General features: G+C 34.4%; 1 protein-coding gene across 4 annotated transcripts in view; it reads left to right on the plus strand.

Moving 5' to 3' along the window:
* The window catches only part of FER (FER tyrosine kinase), a 447,367-nt gene that overhangs the window by 41,288 nt on the left and 385,475 nt on the right, over positions 1-20,604 (plus strand). For 3 of the 4 annotated variants that reach the window (XM_045500490.1, XM_045500514.1, XM_045500498.1), the window contains one exon: positions 8,257-8,523. In XM_045500490.1, coding sequence (XP_045356446.1) covers positions 8,317-8,523 — 207 coding nt within the window. In that variant the 5' untranslated portion in view covers positions 8,257-8,316. Of the gene's footprint in view, positions 1-5,329; positions 5,391-8,256; positions 8,524-20,604 lie in introns of those variants that run through there. The other variant, XM_045500506.1, reaches the window with a different exon arrangement.

Here is a 20,604-nt window from a genome sequence, read left to right on the forward strand (position 1 = left end):
TGTTCTTCTAGTCCTAGGACCAAAGCAGGCTGCCTCCTTCCCCTTCCTCTTCCTTTTCCTCTTCCTTTCCTCCCTTGCCTTCCTTGCCTTTTCTTTCTTTCTTTCTTTCTTTCTTTCTTTCTTTCTTTCTTTCTTTCTTTCTTTCTTTCTTTCTTTCTTTCGTTCTTTCCTATTATTTTTAATTTAAATCCAAGTTAGTTAACATATACTGTGATAATGATTTCAGGAATAGAATTTGGTGATTCATCCCTTACGTATAACACCCAGTGCTCATCCCAACAAGTGTCCTCCTTAGTGCTCCTTGCCCATTTAGCCCATCCCCCCACCCAGCACCCCTCCAACAACCCTCAGTTTGTTCTTTGTATTTAAGCATCTCTTACGGTTTATCTCCCTCTCTGTTTTTATATTATTTTTGCTTCCCTTCTCTGATGTTCATCTGTTTTGTATCCTAAATTCCACATATGAGTGAAATCTTATGATATTTGTCTTTTTCTGACTGACTTATTTTGTTTAGCATAATATACTCTCCTTCCATCCATGTTGTTGCAAATGGCGAGATTTCATTCTTTTTGACCTCCAAGTGATATTCCATTATATATCTATACCACATCTTTTTTATCCATTCATCAGTTGATGGACATTTGGGCTCTTTCCATACTTTGGCTGTTGTTGAAAACGCCTCCATAAACATTGGAGTGCATGTGTAGGAGGCTGCCTACTATCTACATTTCAGACTTCTTCTTTGGTAGTCTCTTGTGTTGTTTCTAGAGTTTATACTTGTGTTTTGTCCAGTGGAACTGGGAAAAATGATCTCTGCCATCTTATCTGTACCAGAAAGCTGGGTATTACTTTTAATTTTGGTTTCTTTGTTGTGTGAGCATGGAGGTGGTATGGAAACATTGGCTGGGGCTGAGTTTGGCCTTGTTGGGGGACCCGAGATATATGGCCTCTTATGAAATTTCACTAATTATCCTGTACTCCTGGATGTAATTTCATCCACCAGTTTTTCACAAAGCCCTAGAAAATGGCAAGCCAAGGCTGCCCTCTCTGCATTTTCTAAGGTCCTGTCCTGGTACAGAGAGGCTTCTTTCTTTAGATATTTTCTTGAATTTTTCCTGGGTTGGCCTGCTTCTTTTCATGTTGGAGTATTCATTGTGTATTCTCAGGTTTCTGTTAACTCTTATTCCTTAGAATGTCTTCTGGAGATTGGGGTAGTGTTGGGCACATTGCCATAGTATCTAGAACACCAGAATTTTCTCTTTTTTTCCTTTGAAACCATGCCGTGAAAGTTGTGGCATACGGTTGGTATTCCTTATTTGCTGATGATATGTTTAAATTTTTGTTTTTTCTTAAAAACAGTGTTTTGTTCTTTTAATTAGTTATTGGTGGTAGGAGCTTCTGAGGTACTGCTTCACTAAACTGACATTACCCCCAAATTCCACTAATGACTTTTTTGCAGTTTTCACATCTTCCTCTGCCTTTTGGTGTTGCAAATATCTTCTTTTTCATCCTGGCATCTGTTTCTCTGCCAAACCTCTTTTATTTGCTTACTTAATCTCTGCCCTTTGTTTGACCTCTCGTCCTCCTTTGTCCTTGACTCTGCTTTTCTGTTGATGTTCAGTCCATGAATTTCATCTATCACCTTTAAACAATTGACTCTCAAATTTGAATCTTCAGCCTTAATATTTTACCTAAGCCTTTATTTCCTGCTGAAATGAACATGTTCTCATTCTTCCTATTCTATTGATATTGTCATCATATCTTATTAAAGCCTTCAAGTTGTCACTGAATCATCTGTGTCTCTTTTGTCCCCTAAATTTATTCACCACATCAAGGATCTTTCTTGTTAATTCTCACTGATACTGTCAATTATAGATTCTTGTTTTTCAAGTTATATATTGCTATGACTTATTAATTTGTCTTATGTTTCATTTTATTTTTTTCTCTCTTCAAGCTAATTTTATACCTAGCTTTCAGTTTAAAATCTATTACTATTTCTTTCTCTTTTCATTGCCATCACATACAGATAGAAAAGTACATGAATCACAGGCGCTCAGCCTGATGAAATTTCACAGACTGAACATACTTTCATGTAATAATACCAACAAACTAGTACCTTAAAAAAGTCACATTTATGATCATGTTTTTTTTTTTGCTCTAAAAAACAATTAATTCAAGGAATTTGGTCCTTATTAGTTTCCTGAACAGTGGAATAGGAGATAAATTGACACTGCATCTCCCACTGCTTGCCACATATAGCTTGGTTTTGGAGACATTTTTTTCTTTACCTCATACTCCCTTTTTTGTCCCATACTGCTCCTACTTCTTGAAATACATTTCCCGTTTGACTTTTTATAATCTAAATTCTGGTCATTTTCCAGCCCTATCTCAAATCTTGCCATTTCTAGGAGACTTTGTGGGCTTTGTCCAGCCTTCATTACTTTCTAAATTTCTCTTCAAAAATTCTTTAATTAGTTAATTAATTTTTTGAATAGGCAATATCAATGTTTACTTAGTACAAAATTCAAATGTATAAAAGCGTATATAATGATAAGTCCTTTTCTCATTCCAGTGCCTCAGCCACTGTGTGTTCTTTAGGAAATATTTTTGCGCTTAAAAGGAAAATTAATTTCTATCATTCTTCCTCCTTGTTATAGCATGTAAACACACCAAGTTCTTTATCTCAATTTTTTCAGTTAGTAGTTTTTAATGATAGGTCCAGAACGATACACAAAAGATTTTCTTAGTTTTTGTTAGGGCTCAATGATATTCCACTGTTGGACACTGAACAATTCACATAGACTATGATTTGAGTGGCACTCCCTAGAATTGTTATTATTATCAGATGCAGCAGCCTTGATTGTAATTAACCTAGTCAGTTCTTTTTGATGGATATTTCTGGTTTCTTTTGTTGTTATTCAAATACTATTGAAATGAATAGTCTAAGATTAATGTCACTTGACATCTTTGGGAAAATTGTAGGCTATCATTCCCTTAATTCCTAAAATATTTGTAATCTTTACCAACTTAACCGTTAGACATAGTCTTAATTTATTATGGAATTGTTTTTAAAATTTTTATCATTTGTCATTCCTTAAGAGAGTTACCATAAATAAAATTATTTTATATTCCTAGACCTAGAATACTGGTGTATATAAATAAGCCCTTAGGATGGTCTGGAGTCTTTCTCAGATAGCTGCCAGATTCTATTTCCCTTTTTGTTCTTTTGAGCTCATTTTGAAGTTCCTGATAATGGAAGAAAAAAAATATTATTAAAGTTTAGATCAGAGCTAGATGTATTTGGAAGTAGAAGTGATATTTATCCTAAGTTATGGGATAAAATGAACCACAATCCTAGATATAGTTAGAAAGGAAAATGTTTCACATTTCTTTGGCCTCAAAAATGATTCCTTAATCTTCCATCGAAAACATGGGATAAATCCAAAATCTATAAAGAACTTATCAAACTCAACACCCAGAAACCAAATAATCCAATTAAGAAATGTAGAGTAGATATGAATAGACATTGTCCCAAAGAAGACATACAGATGGCTAACAGATACATGGAAAGATGCTCAACATAACTCATCAGGGAAGTACAAGTCAAAAGCATGATGAAATAGCACCTCACACCTGTCAGAGTGGCTAAAAGTAACAACACAGAAAGCAGCAGATGTTGGTGAGGATAAAGAGAAAGGGGAACCCTCTTACACTGTTGATGGGAATCTAAACTGGTTCAGTCACTCTGGAAAACAGTATGGAGGTTCCTTAAAAAGTTGAAAATAGAACTATCCTAAGACCCAGCAACTGCTTTACTAGATATTTACCCAGAGGATACAAAAATACTGATTCAAAGGGGCACATGCACCCTGATGTTTATAGCAGCATTGTCAACAATAGCCAAATTAGGGAAAGAGCCCAGATGTCCATTGACTGATGAATGGATAAGAAGATGTGGCATGCATATATATATATATATATGCATGCCACATCTTCTTATCCATATAATATATATATGCATGCCACATCTTCTTATCCATATATATTCCATATATATATAATGGAATATTACTCAGCCATCAAAAAGAATGAAATCTTGCCATTAATAACAGCGTAGATGGAGCTAGAATGTATTATGCTAAGCGAAATAAGTACATCAGAGAAAGATAGATACCATATAATTTCAATTGTATGTAGAATTTAAGAAACAAAACAAGATGAACATAGGGTAAGGGGAAAATAGAGGGGGAGGCGAATCATAAGAGGCTGTTAACTATAGAGGATAAACTGGGTTGCCGGAGGGAAGGTGGGTAGAGGATGGGCTAAGTGAGTGATAGGCACTTGTGATGAATACTGGATATTATATATAAGTGATGAATCATAAAAGGGTGTATATATATATATATATATATATATATATATATATATATATATATCATACATACATATATAGTGATGAATCACTAAATTCTATCCTAAAACCAATATTATACTATGTGTTAACTAACTAGATTTTAAAAACTTAAAGAAAAACAAGGGTACCTGGCTGGCTCAGTCAGTAGAGGATGTGATTCTGGATCTCAGGATTGTGAGATCCTATGTTGGGTGTAGATATTACTTAAAAAAACAAAACAAAACAAAACAAAACCATGAGATGAGATAGAATGTATCTTCCACTGAGACTTAGATGAGCTGTAGGTAAAATGACAGAAAAATGTTCTTTTTGAATTTTTGTGTTCTGTGAAGATATAGTACATCAAAGTAAAAATTTTATTTTATTTATTTATTTTTAATTTTATTTATTTGAGAGAGAAAGAGGCAATGCGAGTGGGGGAGGGGCAGAGAGAGGGAGAGAGAATCGTAAGCAGGCTCCATGCTACTAGCACAGAACCTGACACGTGGCTCAAACCCACAAAACCGCAAAATCATGACCTGAGAAGAAACCAAGAGTCAGACACTCAATCGACTGAGCTACCCAGGCGCTCTTCCAAGTAAAAATTTTAAAGCAACTATATCCAAAGTGAAAAAACGGGAATTATGCTACTCCATATTAAAGTGAATAAGTCAATTACTTTGTATTGACTTAATTATGTTAAGGTCCATTTTGCGTTCTGGTTGCTGCTTTGGGAACTGATGAAGCACAGTTTTCCACAACCTTTTTTTCCCCTCTGCTTATTTGATAGATCATAAAACTGGACAGTTTTCAGTTGGAGAAAAATCATAATTTGTTCTCTATATGGAAAACCTACATTTTTATCATCTCTTTAGATGTTATCACTGAGGTTAGACACATAAATCTGTTCTTATTTTTCTGTCTAACTTAGAGGATCTCAGCTGAATTAACAAGAAAGTGACTTCTGGTATGGATGAGCCAAAACTAAAAATAAGAGGTGTGTTTCTTCATTTCTTCTAACTGGCCCTAGACTATTCATTGCCTGAAGTTTTGTGAGTCTGGAGAGCAAAATAAATTCTATCATAGTTTTGGGGATTTATAGCAAACAAGCAGGATATTTTGGAGAGGTTTCTGAGACCTGACCTTTAGATCATCACCAGTTATGCTGCAGTGATTTTTATTTTATTTTATTTTATTTTTTAATTTTTTTTTCAACGTTTATTTATTTTTGGGACAGAGAGAGACAGAGCATGAACGGGGGAGGGGCAGAGAGAGAGGGAGACACAGAATTGGAAACAGGCTCCAGGCTCTGAGCCATCAGCCCAGAACCCGACGCGGGGCTCGAACTCACGGACCGCGAGATCGCGACCTGGCTGAAGTCGGACGCTTAACCGACTGCGCCACCCAGGCGCCCCTGCAGTGATTTTTAAAGCAAGTTTATTGAGATATAACTCACATGCTGAAGAATTTAACCACTTAACGTGTATCATTCAGTGGTTTTTATTCTGTTCACAGAGTTGTGCAACCATCACCACAATTAGTTTTAGAACATTTTCATTGCCCCAGAATGAAAGCCAGTACCTGCTGGCAGTCACTCCTCATTTCTTCCCAAGTTTGCCAGCCCAGGCAACTATTAACTAATCTACCCGCTGTCTGGATTTTAGACTTTTCATATAAAGAGATCATACAGTATGTCAGTCTTTTGTGTCTGTGTTTCTTTTACTTAGCATAATTTTTACAAGGTTCATCCATATTGTAGCTTTTATCATTACTTTGTTCCTTTTCATTGCTAGTAATATTTTGTTGTGTGTATATAATATGTTTTATCTGTTCATCAGTTGATGGATATTTGGATTGTTTCCACTTTGTAACTGTTATGAATAATTCTGCTCCAACATTCATGTGCAAGTTTTTGTCTGGGCATATGTTTTCATTCCTCTTGGGTATATACCTAAAACTGGAATTTCTGGATCATACAATAATTGTATGTTTAACTTTGGGGAACTGCCCCAGGTTACATTTCCACCAGCAGTGTATGAGGGTTCTAATTTCTTCACAGTCTCCAACACTTGATATTATCTATCTTTTGGTTAAGGACATCCTAATGGTGTGGTGTGGTATCTCATTGTGGTTTTGATTGGTATTTTCCTAATGGCTAGTGATACTGAACATCTTGTCATCTGCTTATTGGACATTTAACTAGCAAAACTAGTTAAATCTTGTTGGAAAAATTGTTTATGCAGATCCTTTGCCCATTTTTAATTTGTTTAATTGTATTTTTATTACTTAGTTTTAATAATTCTTTATATATTCCAGATAGAAGTCCCTTATCAGATAAATATTTGCAAATATTTTCTCCCATTCTATGGTCTTTTCACTTTCTTAATGATGATCTTTGAAATACAGAAGTTTTAAATTTGATTAAATCCAATTTATGTATTTTAATTTTGTTGCTTTTACTTACGGTGTCTCATATCTAAGAAACCGTTTCCTGAGCCAAGGTCACAAAGATTTACTACTGTGTTTTCTTTTGAGAATTTTATAGTTTTAGCTCTGATATTTAAGCCCATTATCCATCCCTTTAGAGTTAAATTTTTTGTGTATGGTCTAAGAAAGGAATTCTGCTTCATTCCTTTTCATGTGGAAATCCAGTTGTCCCACCACTATTAGTTGAAAGACTTTTTTCTGAATGAATACACTTTGCACTCTTGTAGAAAATCATATAATCATAAATGTGATGATTCACATCTGGACCCTGTATTCTATTCCATTGATCTCTGTGTCTCTCCATATGCCAGGACCACATTGTCCTGATTATTGTAGCTATTCAGTAAGTTTTGAAATTAGGAAGTATGACTCTTCCAGCTTTGTTCTTCTTCTTTAAGATTTTTTTAAGATTATCTTTTCAATTTCTGTAAAAAAAAAAAAAAAAGCTAGGTTATATGTTAATATGGATTAAATTAAATATGTAGGTCAAATTGGAGAATATTGCTTTCTTAACAATATTAAGTCTTTTGGATCCATTAACATGAGTCTTTCCATTTATTTCCAACCTAAATAATTGGAAATAATTATAAGGAATAAATTCCTTGATTTCTTTCAACAATATTTTGTAGTTTTAAGAGCACAAGTTTTAATTTATTTTATAAAATTTATTCCTATTTTATTCTTTTTAATGTTATGGTGTATGGAATTGGTTTTTAATTTCATTTTTCAGATTGATCATTGCTAGTGTGTAGAAATACAGTTGATTTTTGTCTTTTGATCTTTACCCTGTAATCTTACTGAGGTCATTTATTAATTCTAAAACTTGTTTTTTTTTTTTTTTTTAATTTTTTTTTTTCAACATTTATTTATTTTTGGGACAGAGAGAGACAGAGCATGAACGGGGGAGGGGCAGAGAGAGAGGGAGACACAGAATCGGAAACAGGCTCCAAGCTCTGAGCCATCAGCCCAGAGCCCGACGCAGGGCTCGAACTCACGGACCGCGAGATCGTGACCTGGCTGAAGTCGGACGCTTAACCGACTGCGCCACCCAGGCGCCCCTAAAACTTGTTTTTAATTGCATTTCTTTCTATATTCAATTTCACATCCTCTTCAAATAAAGATAGTTTCACGTCTTTCTTTTCGATTTCCATGGAAATCATTTCAGGTATCTCATTGTACTGGCTAGATCCTCCAATATGGTGCTCAATAGAAGTGGTGAGAGCGGACATCCTCATCTTGTTCCTGATATTTGGGTGAAAGCATTCAGTTGTAGTGATTTTTTTTTTAAACTCTAAAAAGAATGGGCCATAACTTTGCCTTGAAAACAAATTTCCTTTTGATTTAAGAGGTGTTTTTTCTTCTGTTTGCATACACAGATATGTGCTGATTAGAAGGCTCACAGTACGGAGTGGAGGATAAGACAGTGCCTTACAAAAATGGGGTTTGGGAGTGACCTGAAGAATTCACATGAAGCTGTGTTAAAATTGCAAGACTGGGAATTACGATTACTGGAAACAGTGAAGAAATTTATGGCTCTGAGAATAAAAAGTGATAAAGAATATGCATCTACTTTACAGAACCTTTGTAATCAAGTTGATAAGGAAAGTACTGTTCAAATGAATTATGTCAGCAATGTATCCAAGGTAAGAAGAATAATTTCATTACTTATTGTGTACGGCATTATAATTGTGCTTAGGGCAAATAGATCATATTGTTGCATGAACATACCCAAGTTAGCATTCTAGGGCAGTGGTTCTAAAATCTTGCTGATTATCAGAATCTCAGGGGGGAAAATTTCAAAAATTATAAATTTTGGGCCCTACCGCCTGAATCTGAGATGGTAGATGTGAAATTTTTGAATTTTGAAATAAAAAGTAGATATCTAACTTATTGTAATGTTTTAGTTGGGTCTGACAACCGTTTTTTACAAATTTTGTTTCTTTATTACCCTTCTTCCTTGGGTCTCTTGAGCCCTGCTATTTTCTTTTGACACAAACTTCCATTATAACCCACCTTCCCTAATTTCTTCTGTGAATCGTTAATGTAGTGAATCACATGGAATATTTTAACATGTAGCTGTTCTTTGCTGTCATTCATTACTAAAATACTTGTATACTGATGACTTAATCACACTCAAAAGGTCTTTGGATAAGCAGTATGTTTTTTTATCTCTAAGATTATAAAAATATAATATAAAATTTAAAATTAAGAGCCATAAAAATAAAGGCCAAAATTGCACCATTGATTGTTCGTTGAAGGTATTAAAGGTGAAATATTACACACCTTAATAATTTTTCCTCTTCTTTTCTTCTGAATTGGGGGAAGAACGGTTGCATGTTTGTGAGGGCTGAGCAATACAAATGGGAGTTCTGTCTGGTCCTTAAAGACTTTGAATCAGTCCTCTGTTTCAGTATCATCTCCTCTTCTTTCATATAGGTTTCTCCAGTTCATGAGCTTCACTGGAGTTATAGATCTGACCCTATAAATTGGCCATTTCTTTTTTTTTAATTGAGAAAAAATTGATATCCTAAGGTATACAGCTTGATGTTTCGATTCACATATATCGTGAAATGATTACCACCATAGGTTTAGTTAACATCCATCATCTCATATAGATACAATAAAAAGAAAAGAAAAAAAATCCCTTTTGTGATGAGAACTCTTAGGATCTATTCTCTTAATAACTTTCCTATATATCATAGAGCAATGTTAATTATAGCCACCATGTTGTACATTACACACCTAGTCCTTACTACCTTATAACTATAAATTGTACCTTTTGAAAATATGCCTCTTGTGTTCTATTCCTTTGTTTCTTCATACCTGCCCAAATCCAGCTCTTCCTTTGGTCCCACACCTGTGCTTTAGGGTGGAGGAATTGGAGAGGAGAAAACAGAGACTGAGTAGCTGAGCCATTTCCATGTTGAAAATGAACAAGTCATAAATAAATGAATTATCTGTAACAGTTCAGTTTGAATCTTTTTTTTTTATATCTTCCATGTGTCTACTTAAATACTTATTTTTTCCTTTAGTTTCTTGGAATACAGTTATAGTAGTTGTTTTATTCTTTCTTTCTTTTATCATCTCTGTTACTTCTGGGGTCAGTTTTGATTGACTAATTGTTCTGCATCCTTATGCTTGGTAGTCTTTGATTTGATACCAGGCATTATGAATTTTACCTATTTAGGTACTGAGTATTTATATATTTTTAGAAATATTCTTGAGCTTTGTTTTGGGATTGGCGACAGTTGGTTACTTGGAGACAGTTTTATCTTTTTGGCTCTTGCTTTTAATTTGTTATGTGGATCAGAGCTACTTGTATTCTAGGATGAATTTATCTCTTCTAATGAGGCGAGATCATTCTCAGTACTCAAAGGATGCTCCTGATATTATGAGATTTTACATTTTGGGTGTTAGGCCCTGGCACAATTCCATGGTCTTATGTGAGCTCTAGACAGTATTCCATGTGATCACTGTAGATGGGTTATTACCTTGGCGTAGAGTAGTCTCCTCGTATTTGTGAACTAATCAGTACTTAGCTAAACGATCAAGGGAGAACCTTTGCAGATCTGCTGAGTTTTCTTTTTGTGCAGCTCTGTTCTCTGTACTCCTCGGTCCTTGTCTCTTCTCCAGTAATCTGCCTTGGTGTCTCTGTGCTTTGAACTCTGTCTCTTTAACTTACAGAGAGAGGTTGCTGAGTTCTGCTTGGCTCTTCCAACTTGGGTTTTAGCCTGGACATTTTCTCCATTCAGTAAGCTGGGATAACCTTAGGGCTCAGTTCATTCATCTGTAGACTCTCTCAAGGTTTACTGTCCTTCACTGCGTGATGTCCAGCGGCTTGAATGCTGTTGTTTCATGTATTTTGCCCAGTTTTTAGTTGTTTTATGCAGATGGATAAAGCAATGACTGTTTCTCTATGTTGACTGAAAGCAGAAGTCTTTCATCCAGTGATTTTTATGTCTTTATTTAAAAAAATTAAAATGTACAGCAGATTTTCAAGAATAAAACAAACATATCTCTGTAAACTCTATTCATTAATTGTTAACATTTTGCCATATATACTCTTTAGTTTGCTTTCTCTGTCAATATAATTATATATTACTTTTTTTCTTAAATGATTTGTGAATTAGTTGAACACATCATGTTCTTTTATTCTTAAATATTTATTTAAGTATTTTCTGAGACTATATCCACAATGTAATCAAATTTTGGAAATTTAGCATCATTACCATGCTATTATCAAAAACATATTCTGTATTCAACTTTTGTCAATTGTCCTAGTAATGTCCCTTTTTGACATTTTTTTAAACCCTGATTCAAGATGTAATCCAGAATAACTCATTTCATTTAATTGTTTTGTTTCTTAAGTTCCAAATGTAGAACATGATTGTAAGAAATCATATTCTGTGTTTTGGTAATTTTCTTTTTTTTACTAAAAGTTATTTTGAAGTGTGTACATTCTGTCTTTAATTCTGAGGGCATGGCTTTTGGGAGGTTTTATTTTTCCCTTTTTGTTTGTATTGTTTTGGGGAAATTTTGGGAGATAGAAGCCTCAGTAGTTATGTTTGCTTTCAATTACTTGGACTGTTTCCCCATCATTCTTTGAGCACATTTTTTATTTTCTGGCATACTAAGATATCCCAGGCTCATCTTGAATGTTTCCTTTTCCAGTCCTGGAATAAACCCTTTCCCCTAGGATCCTGTTTCCTTCTATGACAGAGAATATTTACATATTCAACCAATTTACTGCATATGAAATTTTATGTCTTGTAGTATTTTGCAATCACAAACAATACTGCAAAAAATAACTTTGTTACAGATGTGTTTTTGTGTGTTATGAGTATCTTCAGGGTAAATTTCTGGAAATGAGATTTCTAGGTCGAAGTGTAAATGTCCATGTCACTTTGTCATATATTTCCATTGTAATTATGAATTTATTTTGTAGCTCTTGTACAATTTGGTATATCCACTAGGAATATCTGAAAGTGCCAGTTTCTATTTAATCTGTGCAAGAGAATATATTGTCAGACTTTTGAATTTCTGTTAGTCTGGTAGGTAAAAAATGATATCTAGTGTAGCTTTATTTTATATTTCTCTGATTATGAGTGAAATTAAACATCTCTTCATGTGTTTAACAGCTATATTATTTTGAGGACCTTTAAGGTATATTTTACTTTGTGTTTTCTTATTCATTAAAATTACACCTGTCAGGAAAAAAAGATATTATAATGGGAAAGGAAGAAGTGAAATTGTCTGTTTGTAGATGGTACAGTTTTATACATAGAAAACCCTAAAGACTACACCAAAAAACTGTTAGAACTAATAAATTCAGTAAAGTTAAAGGATACAAAAGCAACATAAAAAATCAGTTGTGTTTCTATGCACTATTAATGAACTATTAGAAAAAGAAATAAAGACAATAACCAATTTACAATAGCATCAAAAAAATACTTAGGAATAATTTAGCCAAGGAGGTGAAAGATCTGTTTACTGAAAAATTGTAAGACATGAAAGAAATTGAAGAAGACACAAATAAGTGGAAAAATATTCTGTGCTAATAGATTGGAGGAGTTAATTTCGTTAAAATGTCCTTATTCCCCAAAGCCGTCTATAGAGTCAGTGCAATCCTTATCAAAATCCCAATGGGATTTTTCACAGAAATAGAACAAACAATCCTAAATTTGGATGGAACCACAAAGATTCCAAATAGCCACAGTAATCTTGAGAAGGAAGAACCGGATGTATACATCAAATTCCTGATTGCAAACTTTACTGTAAAGGTAAAACAATCAGAACAGTATGGTATGGCATAAAAACAGGCATGTGGACCAGTAAAATAGAATTGAGAGCCCAGAAATAAACCCATGTGTATATCATTAGTTAACATTTGGCAAGAGAGCCAATAATAGTCTTTTCAACTGGATGGCTCAGTTGGTTAAGTGTTCAACTTTGGCTCAGGTCATGATCTCATCGTTTGTGAGTTTGAGCCCCACATTGGATTCTGCACTGCCAGTGCAGAGCCTGCCTGGGATTCTTTCTCTGCCTCTCTCTCTTTCAAAATAAATAAACTTAAAAAAATAAATAAATGGTGTTGGGAAAGCTGGATATTGACATGCAAAATAATGAAATTGGACCCCTCTCCTACACCACTCATAAAAGTTAAGTCAAAATGGCTTAAAAACTAAATATAAGACCCTCAGCTGTAAAACTACTAGAAGAAAACATAGGGAAAAAGCTCCTTGACATTGGTCTTGACAACAGTGTTTTGGATATTGAACCAAAATAGCAAGCACCAAAAACAAAAATAAGTAAGCGTCAAAAGTAAAAATAAAAAGATTCTGCACAGAAATAAACATTCAGCGAAATTAATAGGTAACCTGGGAATGGGAGAAAATATTTGCAAACCATCTATCTGGTACAGTTAGTATTTAACATATAAGTAACTCATACAACTCAATAGCCAAAAAAAAAAAAAAAAAATCCAATAAAAAATGGGTGGAAGATCTGATCAAAAAAAAAAAAAATCCAATAAAAAATGGGTACAGTTTTCCAAAGAAGACATAACAAATGGCCAACAGACACATGAAAAGATGTTCAACATCACTAATCATCAAGGAAATGCAAATCAAAAGCACAATGAGATATTATTACTTCATACCTATTAGAATGGTTATTATCAAAGAGACAAGAGATAACAAGTGTTGGCAAGATTGTGGGGAAAAGAGAGTTCTTGTGTTCTGTTGCTGTGAATGTACATTGGTATAGCTACTTTGAAAAAAAGCATGGAGATTCCTCAAAAAATTAAAAATAGAACTAATATATGATCCAGTAACCCCACTTCTGGATATATATCTGAAGGAAATGAAATTATTATCTTGAAAAGATATCTGTCCCCTTGTGTTCATTGCAATATTGTTTACAATAGCCAAGATATGGAAATAACCTAAGCATCCATCAATGAATGAATGGATAAAGAAAATGTGGTATATATATACAATGGAATATTATTTGGTTATAAAAAAGAAGGAAATCCTCCCTTTTGTCATAACATGAGTGGATCTTGAGGGTATTTTGCTAAGTGAAATAAGTCAGAGTAAGACAAATGCTATATATTCTTACTTATATGTGGAATCTAAAATGGCCAACTCATAGAAATAGAGATTAGAATGGTGGTTACGAGAAACTGGGAGGTGAAGAGGGTGGGAGAGAAGTGAGGAGATGTTGATCAAAGGGTACAAACTTCCAGCCATAAGATGAATAATTTCTGGGGATGTGAGGTACATCATGTGATGATATTTAATAGTACCATGTTATATACTTGAAAGTTGTTAAGAGAGTAGATCTTAAATGTTACCACCACAGGATAAAAAGGATGATTAATGTGAGGGGATATGGAGGTGTTAAGTGACCCTACTATGGTAATCACTTTGCAATATATACATGTATCAAATCTTTGTGTTGTACACCTTAAACTTGCATGTATTATATGTTACTAATATCCCAATAAATCTGAACAAAAATAAGTAAATATACAATTACACCTATCAGAATACAGGCAACTCTGCTGAAATAGTATAGTGGTACACATAATTCTCAACACAACCTATTTGAAGGGACATACTGGTTTATATGTTAAACACAAAGTAGAATGAAGTATGGGCTATATTACATATGCTACATGGGAATCAAAAGTAATGAAAAATGTGTTTTGATGAACCAGCCTTGTTATTTAGTAGTCACGTAATAAACATACTGTAACTAGAACCTATATAACTAGATTTTCAACTGTATATATTTTAAGACTAATTCTTAAGTCTGAATGTGGAGTCAATTCCGCTGTAAAGCTTGATTTAAAAACATGAATTTGTTCCAATGCAATTGATATATTAGGGAATACTTTGAGCACAATGTGATTTTGTATTTATGCACACATCTGGAAGAAACACTAGGTGAATGATGAAAACTATCCAAATGAATAGAGCTGCTTAGGAATATATAAAACTCTCATAGGCACACACATTTGTCATTTATTAGCTACCTCTGTTCATGTCTTGTGTTACAAGCCACACCCATCCACACGTGATATTGCAACTCTCCAAATTCAGATCACTCTTTCTACCACTTCACAAAAACTTAACAGTCTTCAGCTCTTCTGCCACCTACTTTTGATAAGTCAACCTCAGGTCTTTTCAAGATAAAGTGCCATATATACTGTAGTACTTATATATTTTGTTACCATTTAATATATGTAAAACCATGCAAAGTTTTTATTAGGTTCCTGTCTTTTTAAAAATGTGTCCCTGATAAATTTTTTGACTCTTGTGCATCAAACACCATTTTTTTTTTAATAAGCCCTGTGGTTTTTAATGTGTGATTTTGCATAACCCATTGATGACTGGGGACACAAATGTTTTGTTAGAGCAGAACTAGTATATTAGAATTACTTGGGAGCTTTGAAATACTGATCCTTGGGCCCCATCCAAAACCTATGAAATTAGAATCTGTGGTCATGGGATTCAAGATTTGGTATTTTTAAAACGCTGCCAGGTAATTCTTATTGCAGGCAGAATTGTGACCCACTGGCCTGGGCAAACCAGAAAGCTTTGAAGAAAATGTAAAGACAGGCTCTTGTGTATGGGAAGTGCTTTGCACTTGCAGTTCAATCTTTGCAATTCTCAGTTTTAGGGAAATTTAATGACTTGTCTCCTAGATTTCTTTATCTCATAAGAACTCAGAAATTCCCAAAACATTCTTATGTAATAGACAAACTCTGAATAAAAATTGTTGTTTCAGAAAACTATTTATTTTGAATTATTTTGTGGCACAGAAACTTTGCATTCTTCATGGAATTTTATTGTTGTGTCTTAAAAATATTCAACTTGGAAAGAAAGCAAGTTGGGAGATATGGTCTGTAGGGGAAACCTATTTATAACAACTATTATTTAGGTATTTTTCAAGCTTGAGTCATTTTGTTGATTATTTTCAATGCTTTACTGTAATTATAGCTACAGTAGTAGTTTGTTCTTTGACTCAGTGTCCCAGGATAAATACTTTTTGGTATAATGAACTCAGAAGTTTAAATTACTTTTGGTTTATGTAATACTGATTTACCTCACCACACAACTGCTAGTTCAAAGGTGGAAAGCATGATTTGTTTTTCTAAAAGGTATAATTTTTCCCTATATGTAGGGAAAATTCAAAACTTAAAAATTGAGTGAAGTGCTTACTTTTTTTTAATATTGTATATTCATCCTAATATAGCTAATAGTATACCTAAGAGTCAAATAGGCATTTTAGGGTTTATGCTAATTATTTTGGAAATGTGTGATACTGTGTAGTATATGCAATGTAGCATATGATCCCTTTTTTAAGAGGGATATAGGAGAGAATAAAATTTCTGTAAATGGAATCATTATTCCTCTTTTTCATTGTGAAATAAGAGACTCATTTATTTCTAGGAAATATTTTTGGTCACAAAATGACAATATAAAAAATCAAATTTAGGAATATAAAAAATCCTTTGAAAAATACATTTCAGGTAAAAACAGTATTTTATAATATAATAATACCATTCAGTTTACACATCAGGATTCTGAAAAATGTCCTAAAAATAAAAGTCTCAAACTAGTAGTTTTGTTTTCTTGGGATAGGGAAATGTGTATTATATGTATGTTTATATTAAAGTAGTGCTATTTCTAGTTATCCAGTGTGGTGCTGGTGTTGGTTAGACAGAAGATGATGATTTATTTCCTAATTGTTCTGCTTAAGGAGATTTTAAGTGTAGGTCATTATTTTAGCTAGAAAGCCAAATATAGTGCAAGGCCCCTTTTATTTTTACTTTCATATCAAGAATGACTCACTAATCTTGGCCTAAAAGGACTTCTTCACTTTAGATGTTACTCATGCTGCAAAGTAGGTGGCCTGAAGGGGAGATGGATTTTCCCTGTGGTTGTTGGCCTGTAATGATAAAGCACTAAATAAAGATTAATCAATGATTACTGTGTAATTTGTAACCAGTTTGTAAAGTACTCTCATTAGTTTAGCTTAGATAGTTATTCTTTGGATGCATGTATTTTGGAGATGTAATAAATATGAACATAATCTTTAGATGCAAGTGTCTTTATGTTACCATACTTCTGGGTCCTCCAGCATGTTAGGTTGTTTTTGATTTAGCACATTCAGAGGCAGATTTATTAGCTGTATGACCTTGACAGATGATTTAATCTCTCTGACACCATTTATAAGATGAAGATATTTGCCTCAGAGTGTTGATATAAGGAGTATATAAGATAAAGCCTATAGTCTAGAAGAAGTCGATAGCATTCAAAAGGAGGAGCGGAGGGTGGTCTAGACAAGCCAGGTTAGCTTTAATAGGGGTGAGGTTGGGGAGAAGAAAGGGAAACCATAACCCCTCCTCTTGGTTCTGAGTTACACAGGTTGTGAGAGAAGAAAACAACATTTATTTTACAGAGTTTCAGAGAGAGAGAGGGTCCTAAGTATAGAGTCTGGTTCATAACTTCTGGGAGCAAATACACAATTTTAAGTTTTTCCCTCAGAAGTTTATATGAGGGTTTTTTTTTTAAAGAGATTAGATTGAGCAGTAGCTCGAAGTGTTGGCTGGATTCGGGGAGGAAAAAGAAGCCTGCTTTTAAAGAGATGTCAAGCTGGAAGAGCCAATCAAGGAGATTTCAGGGATACAGGAAATAGGGGATAACAGAACAACTGCCTTAGGACATGGATGGGGAACAGGAATGGGATGCAACGGTTTGGAAAACCGGAATATCACCCTGAAGCTAGAGGGAGTAAGTAAGCATTTCCAGAAGCAGTACTGTAATTTATTGTTTTCTTTAAAACGTCCAAATAGGTCAGCCCTGTGTTAACAAAAAACCACTAGAGCTGGATCAACAAAGTAATCTTCTGTGGACATGAGCTATAAAACTCAAGGAGTTTATGAGGATGATAGTATAGAGGGAAGTAGCTAAGGAGAGAAAAATCGTATGGTGCAAGGGCTGGAGAAGACTGCAGAGGTCTTTAGCTCAGCACCTAACTTTTTGGTGGGAGCCACTGCTGAGGTTATGTGATTTGCTTCTGAAGGGCAAAGGTGACTCTGGCCTGTTAACTTTCTGGATCTTATTCTGGAAGAATGAGAATTGTGGCTTTTAAGTCCAAGAACAAAAGCAGATGAAGGGTACTGAGGCTAGGAAGCTGGGAGAAAAAGTGGTGAGCAAGAAAAGGTGATGTAGTTTTCTTCCTGGCCTGATCTGTGTTTAGATATCTAGACTTACTCTTATTAGTAGCAGTAGCAATAGCAATATTTTGGTAGTCATGTGGTCTCTGGAAATGGCTATCTTCTGAGATTGGGCAATGAGTGAGCTAATGTAGCTCAGTGTATTCTATGGTACCAGTCTTTGGAACCCAACTAGTGACTTTAATTATATTGATTATTTTTATTTTATTTTATCTTAAAAATATTTATTTATTTTTTGTTTACCTAGTATTTTTATTTGGGATTTGTTTTGGTTATTGTGTTAGTGTTTGATAACCTTAGAATTTATAGTACTTGAGGTAACAAGGGCTGGAAAGTTTTGACCCTTCCATTGTTAGAAAGGCTTTACATTTACTTAGAGAAGCCGAAATTCCCTTGCCGTTGAAGGACATACTTATCACAGATGATCCATCCTTCTCTGACTCACCAAATAATTTCATTTTTTGGTTCTTTAAAATCTCCCACCAGATGAGAATATATCTGCTGTTCTAGATACTGTGACATAAACTATGCAGGGAAGGAACTAGTATATTCCCGCTACAGGGGAAGAAAATTTAAATGTTGTAAGAAAAAATCAGAGATCTCCAGGAACTCATCAAATGAATTATAAAATTGACAGGGTTTTGTATACATAACTAGCTTATTTTATGAAGATTATTATACTATCATTATGAAATGTTTGAAATGTTCCAAGGCTATTTGCCTCAGATGTGGTACTGACAGTGTGTTTTCTTTCATGCTTCTTGTTTGGATTCACTGAGCTTTTTGAATCTGTGAATTTTTTTGTTTTTCATTGAGTTTTCACTGTTTTCAGCTATTATTTCTTCAAATACTTTTCCTATCCCTCCTCTGTCTCCTTGGAAGTTCCTTATTACGTGTATAATTAGATGTCTATAAGGTGTTCTGCAGCCCACTGATACTCTGTTTATTTCTGGATTCTTTTTTCTCTCAGTTTCATTTTTGATAGTTTATATGGCTTTGTTTTGTTGATTTTTGTGAGGGAGAACAGTTAAGTTACTTGGAAAGAGCTTGATCCTTTTGGATCTTGATTTTAATTTCCTTAGGCAGGGTCAGGGCAGTGTTAACTCTGGGGCTAGTGACTCCTCACTGCCAGAGCTCTACCCAGTACCCATGAATTATGAGTTTTTTGGGAGTGGCTGGTAGGAATGCACTATTCCTGACCATATGTGAACAGTAGGTACTGTGCCTGTAATCTTTTCAGCTAGTTTCCCCCCAGTTCATGTAGTTTCCTCATGGGCATGCACTGACCAGTTTTCTGCCAAATACCAGAGTGAGGCTCACTGCAGATGTCCAGGCTTCTCTGTGTGCCTCCATCCTCTCCAGGAGTCAGTGTGCCTTGAACTCTAGCTGCCTTGCTCTTCCCAGACTCTCTGTTCTGCCTTCTCAACTCTAGGATTCTGCTCACACCTCCTTTGGTTTCTTCTCCCTGTGGGGCGGCCTCTAAGTCAGTAAGTCAGGGCAATTGTAGGGTTCATCTTGTTTGTTTTTTCTCTCAGTGATCACTTCATATCTTTCACTGCCTGAAATCTAGTATCTTGAAAACTGTTATTTCTTATATTTTGTCCATTTTTTTTTCAGGTGAAAGAGTAAATTTGGTCCCTGTTATCCCCTCTTGGCTGATTTTATTTTAAAATATTTTCCTAAAAGCATTTTATTTTTCTTCTGGTAAGGTGTAATTAGTATTTATAAAATCAGACTATTTATTTAGAATTCAAGATAATTCAGATCCAATGAGGCTTTGCATTATTGTTAAAAGAAAAGAAAAGAAAACAAAACAAAAACACATGCAAGCAGTGCGAGGCCCGGAGAGTTTTCTCTTTGACTTTTAATTTGCCCCCTATAATGGCCATGTCACTCCCCTGCCAAGTTTCTATAATTGGACATTGTAATTAGTATAAAGTCAAACTTTTTACTATGACTTTTAAGTTTATACTTGTTCTGGTCTTACACTCTGATTTTCTCCTTGCACTTCCCTTAGGAAAGTACCTCCAGGCAGAAAAGTGGGGCAATTTCAGGTCTTTCATTTTTCTTTAGGGTTCCAATCCTGTGCTGCCTGTTATCCTGTAGCTAAAAACAGTTTCATATATATTATGCTCACTTTTGTAGTTTCAGTGGGAAGATGGGTTTGATTCTAGTTACTATGTCAAGGCTGGAAGAAGTCCCTTACTTTAGTTGCTATTTTCTCTCTTCTTTCTAGCATTCTTCCTAGCACAAAGGAATCATGGTTAATGATTATTGGTTTCTTTTGGCTCATTTCTGAGTATCTGCTAATATGCATGATTAATTTGTTAATTCTAAATTACTAATACATAGAAATATAAGCAGTTCTGGAAGGATCTGTACTTCATATTTCATACCTGTTTGCTACTGTATGTGTCTCAATGGAATAAAATGGAAGTATTCTATCATTTAATTAAAAAATTAATTTAGACTTTAT

Source organism: Leopardus geoffroyi, chromosome A1 (genome assembly GCF_018350155.1).
Source record: "Leopardus geoffroyi isolate Oge1 chromosome A1, O.geoffroyi_Oge1_pat1.0, whole genome shotgun sequence".
Classification (NCBI taxonomy): domain Eukaryota; kingdom Metazoa; phylum Chordata; class Mammalia; order Carnivora; family Felidae; genus Leopardus; species Leopardus geoffroyi.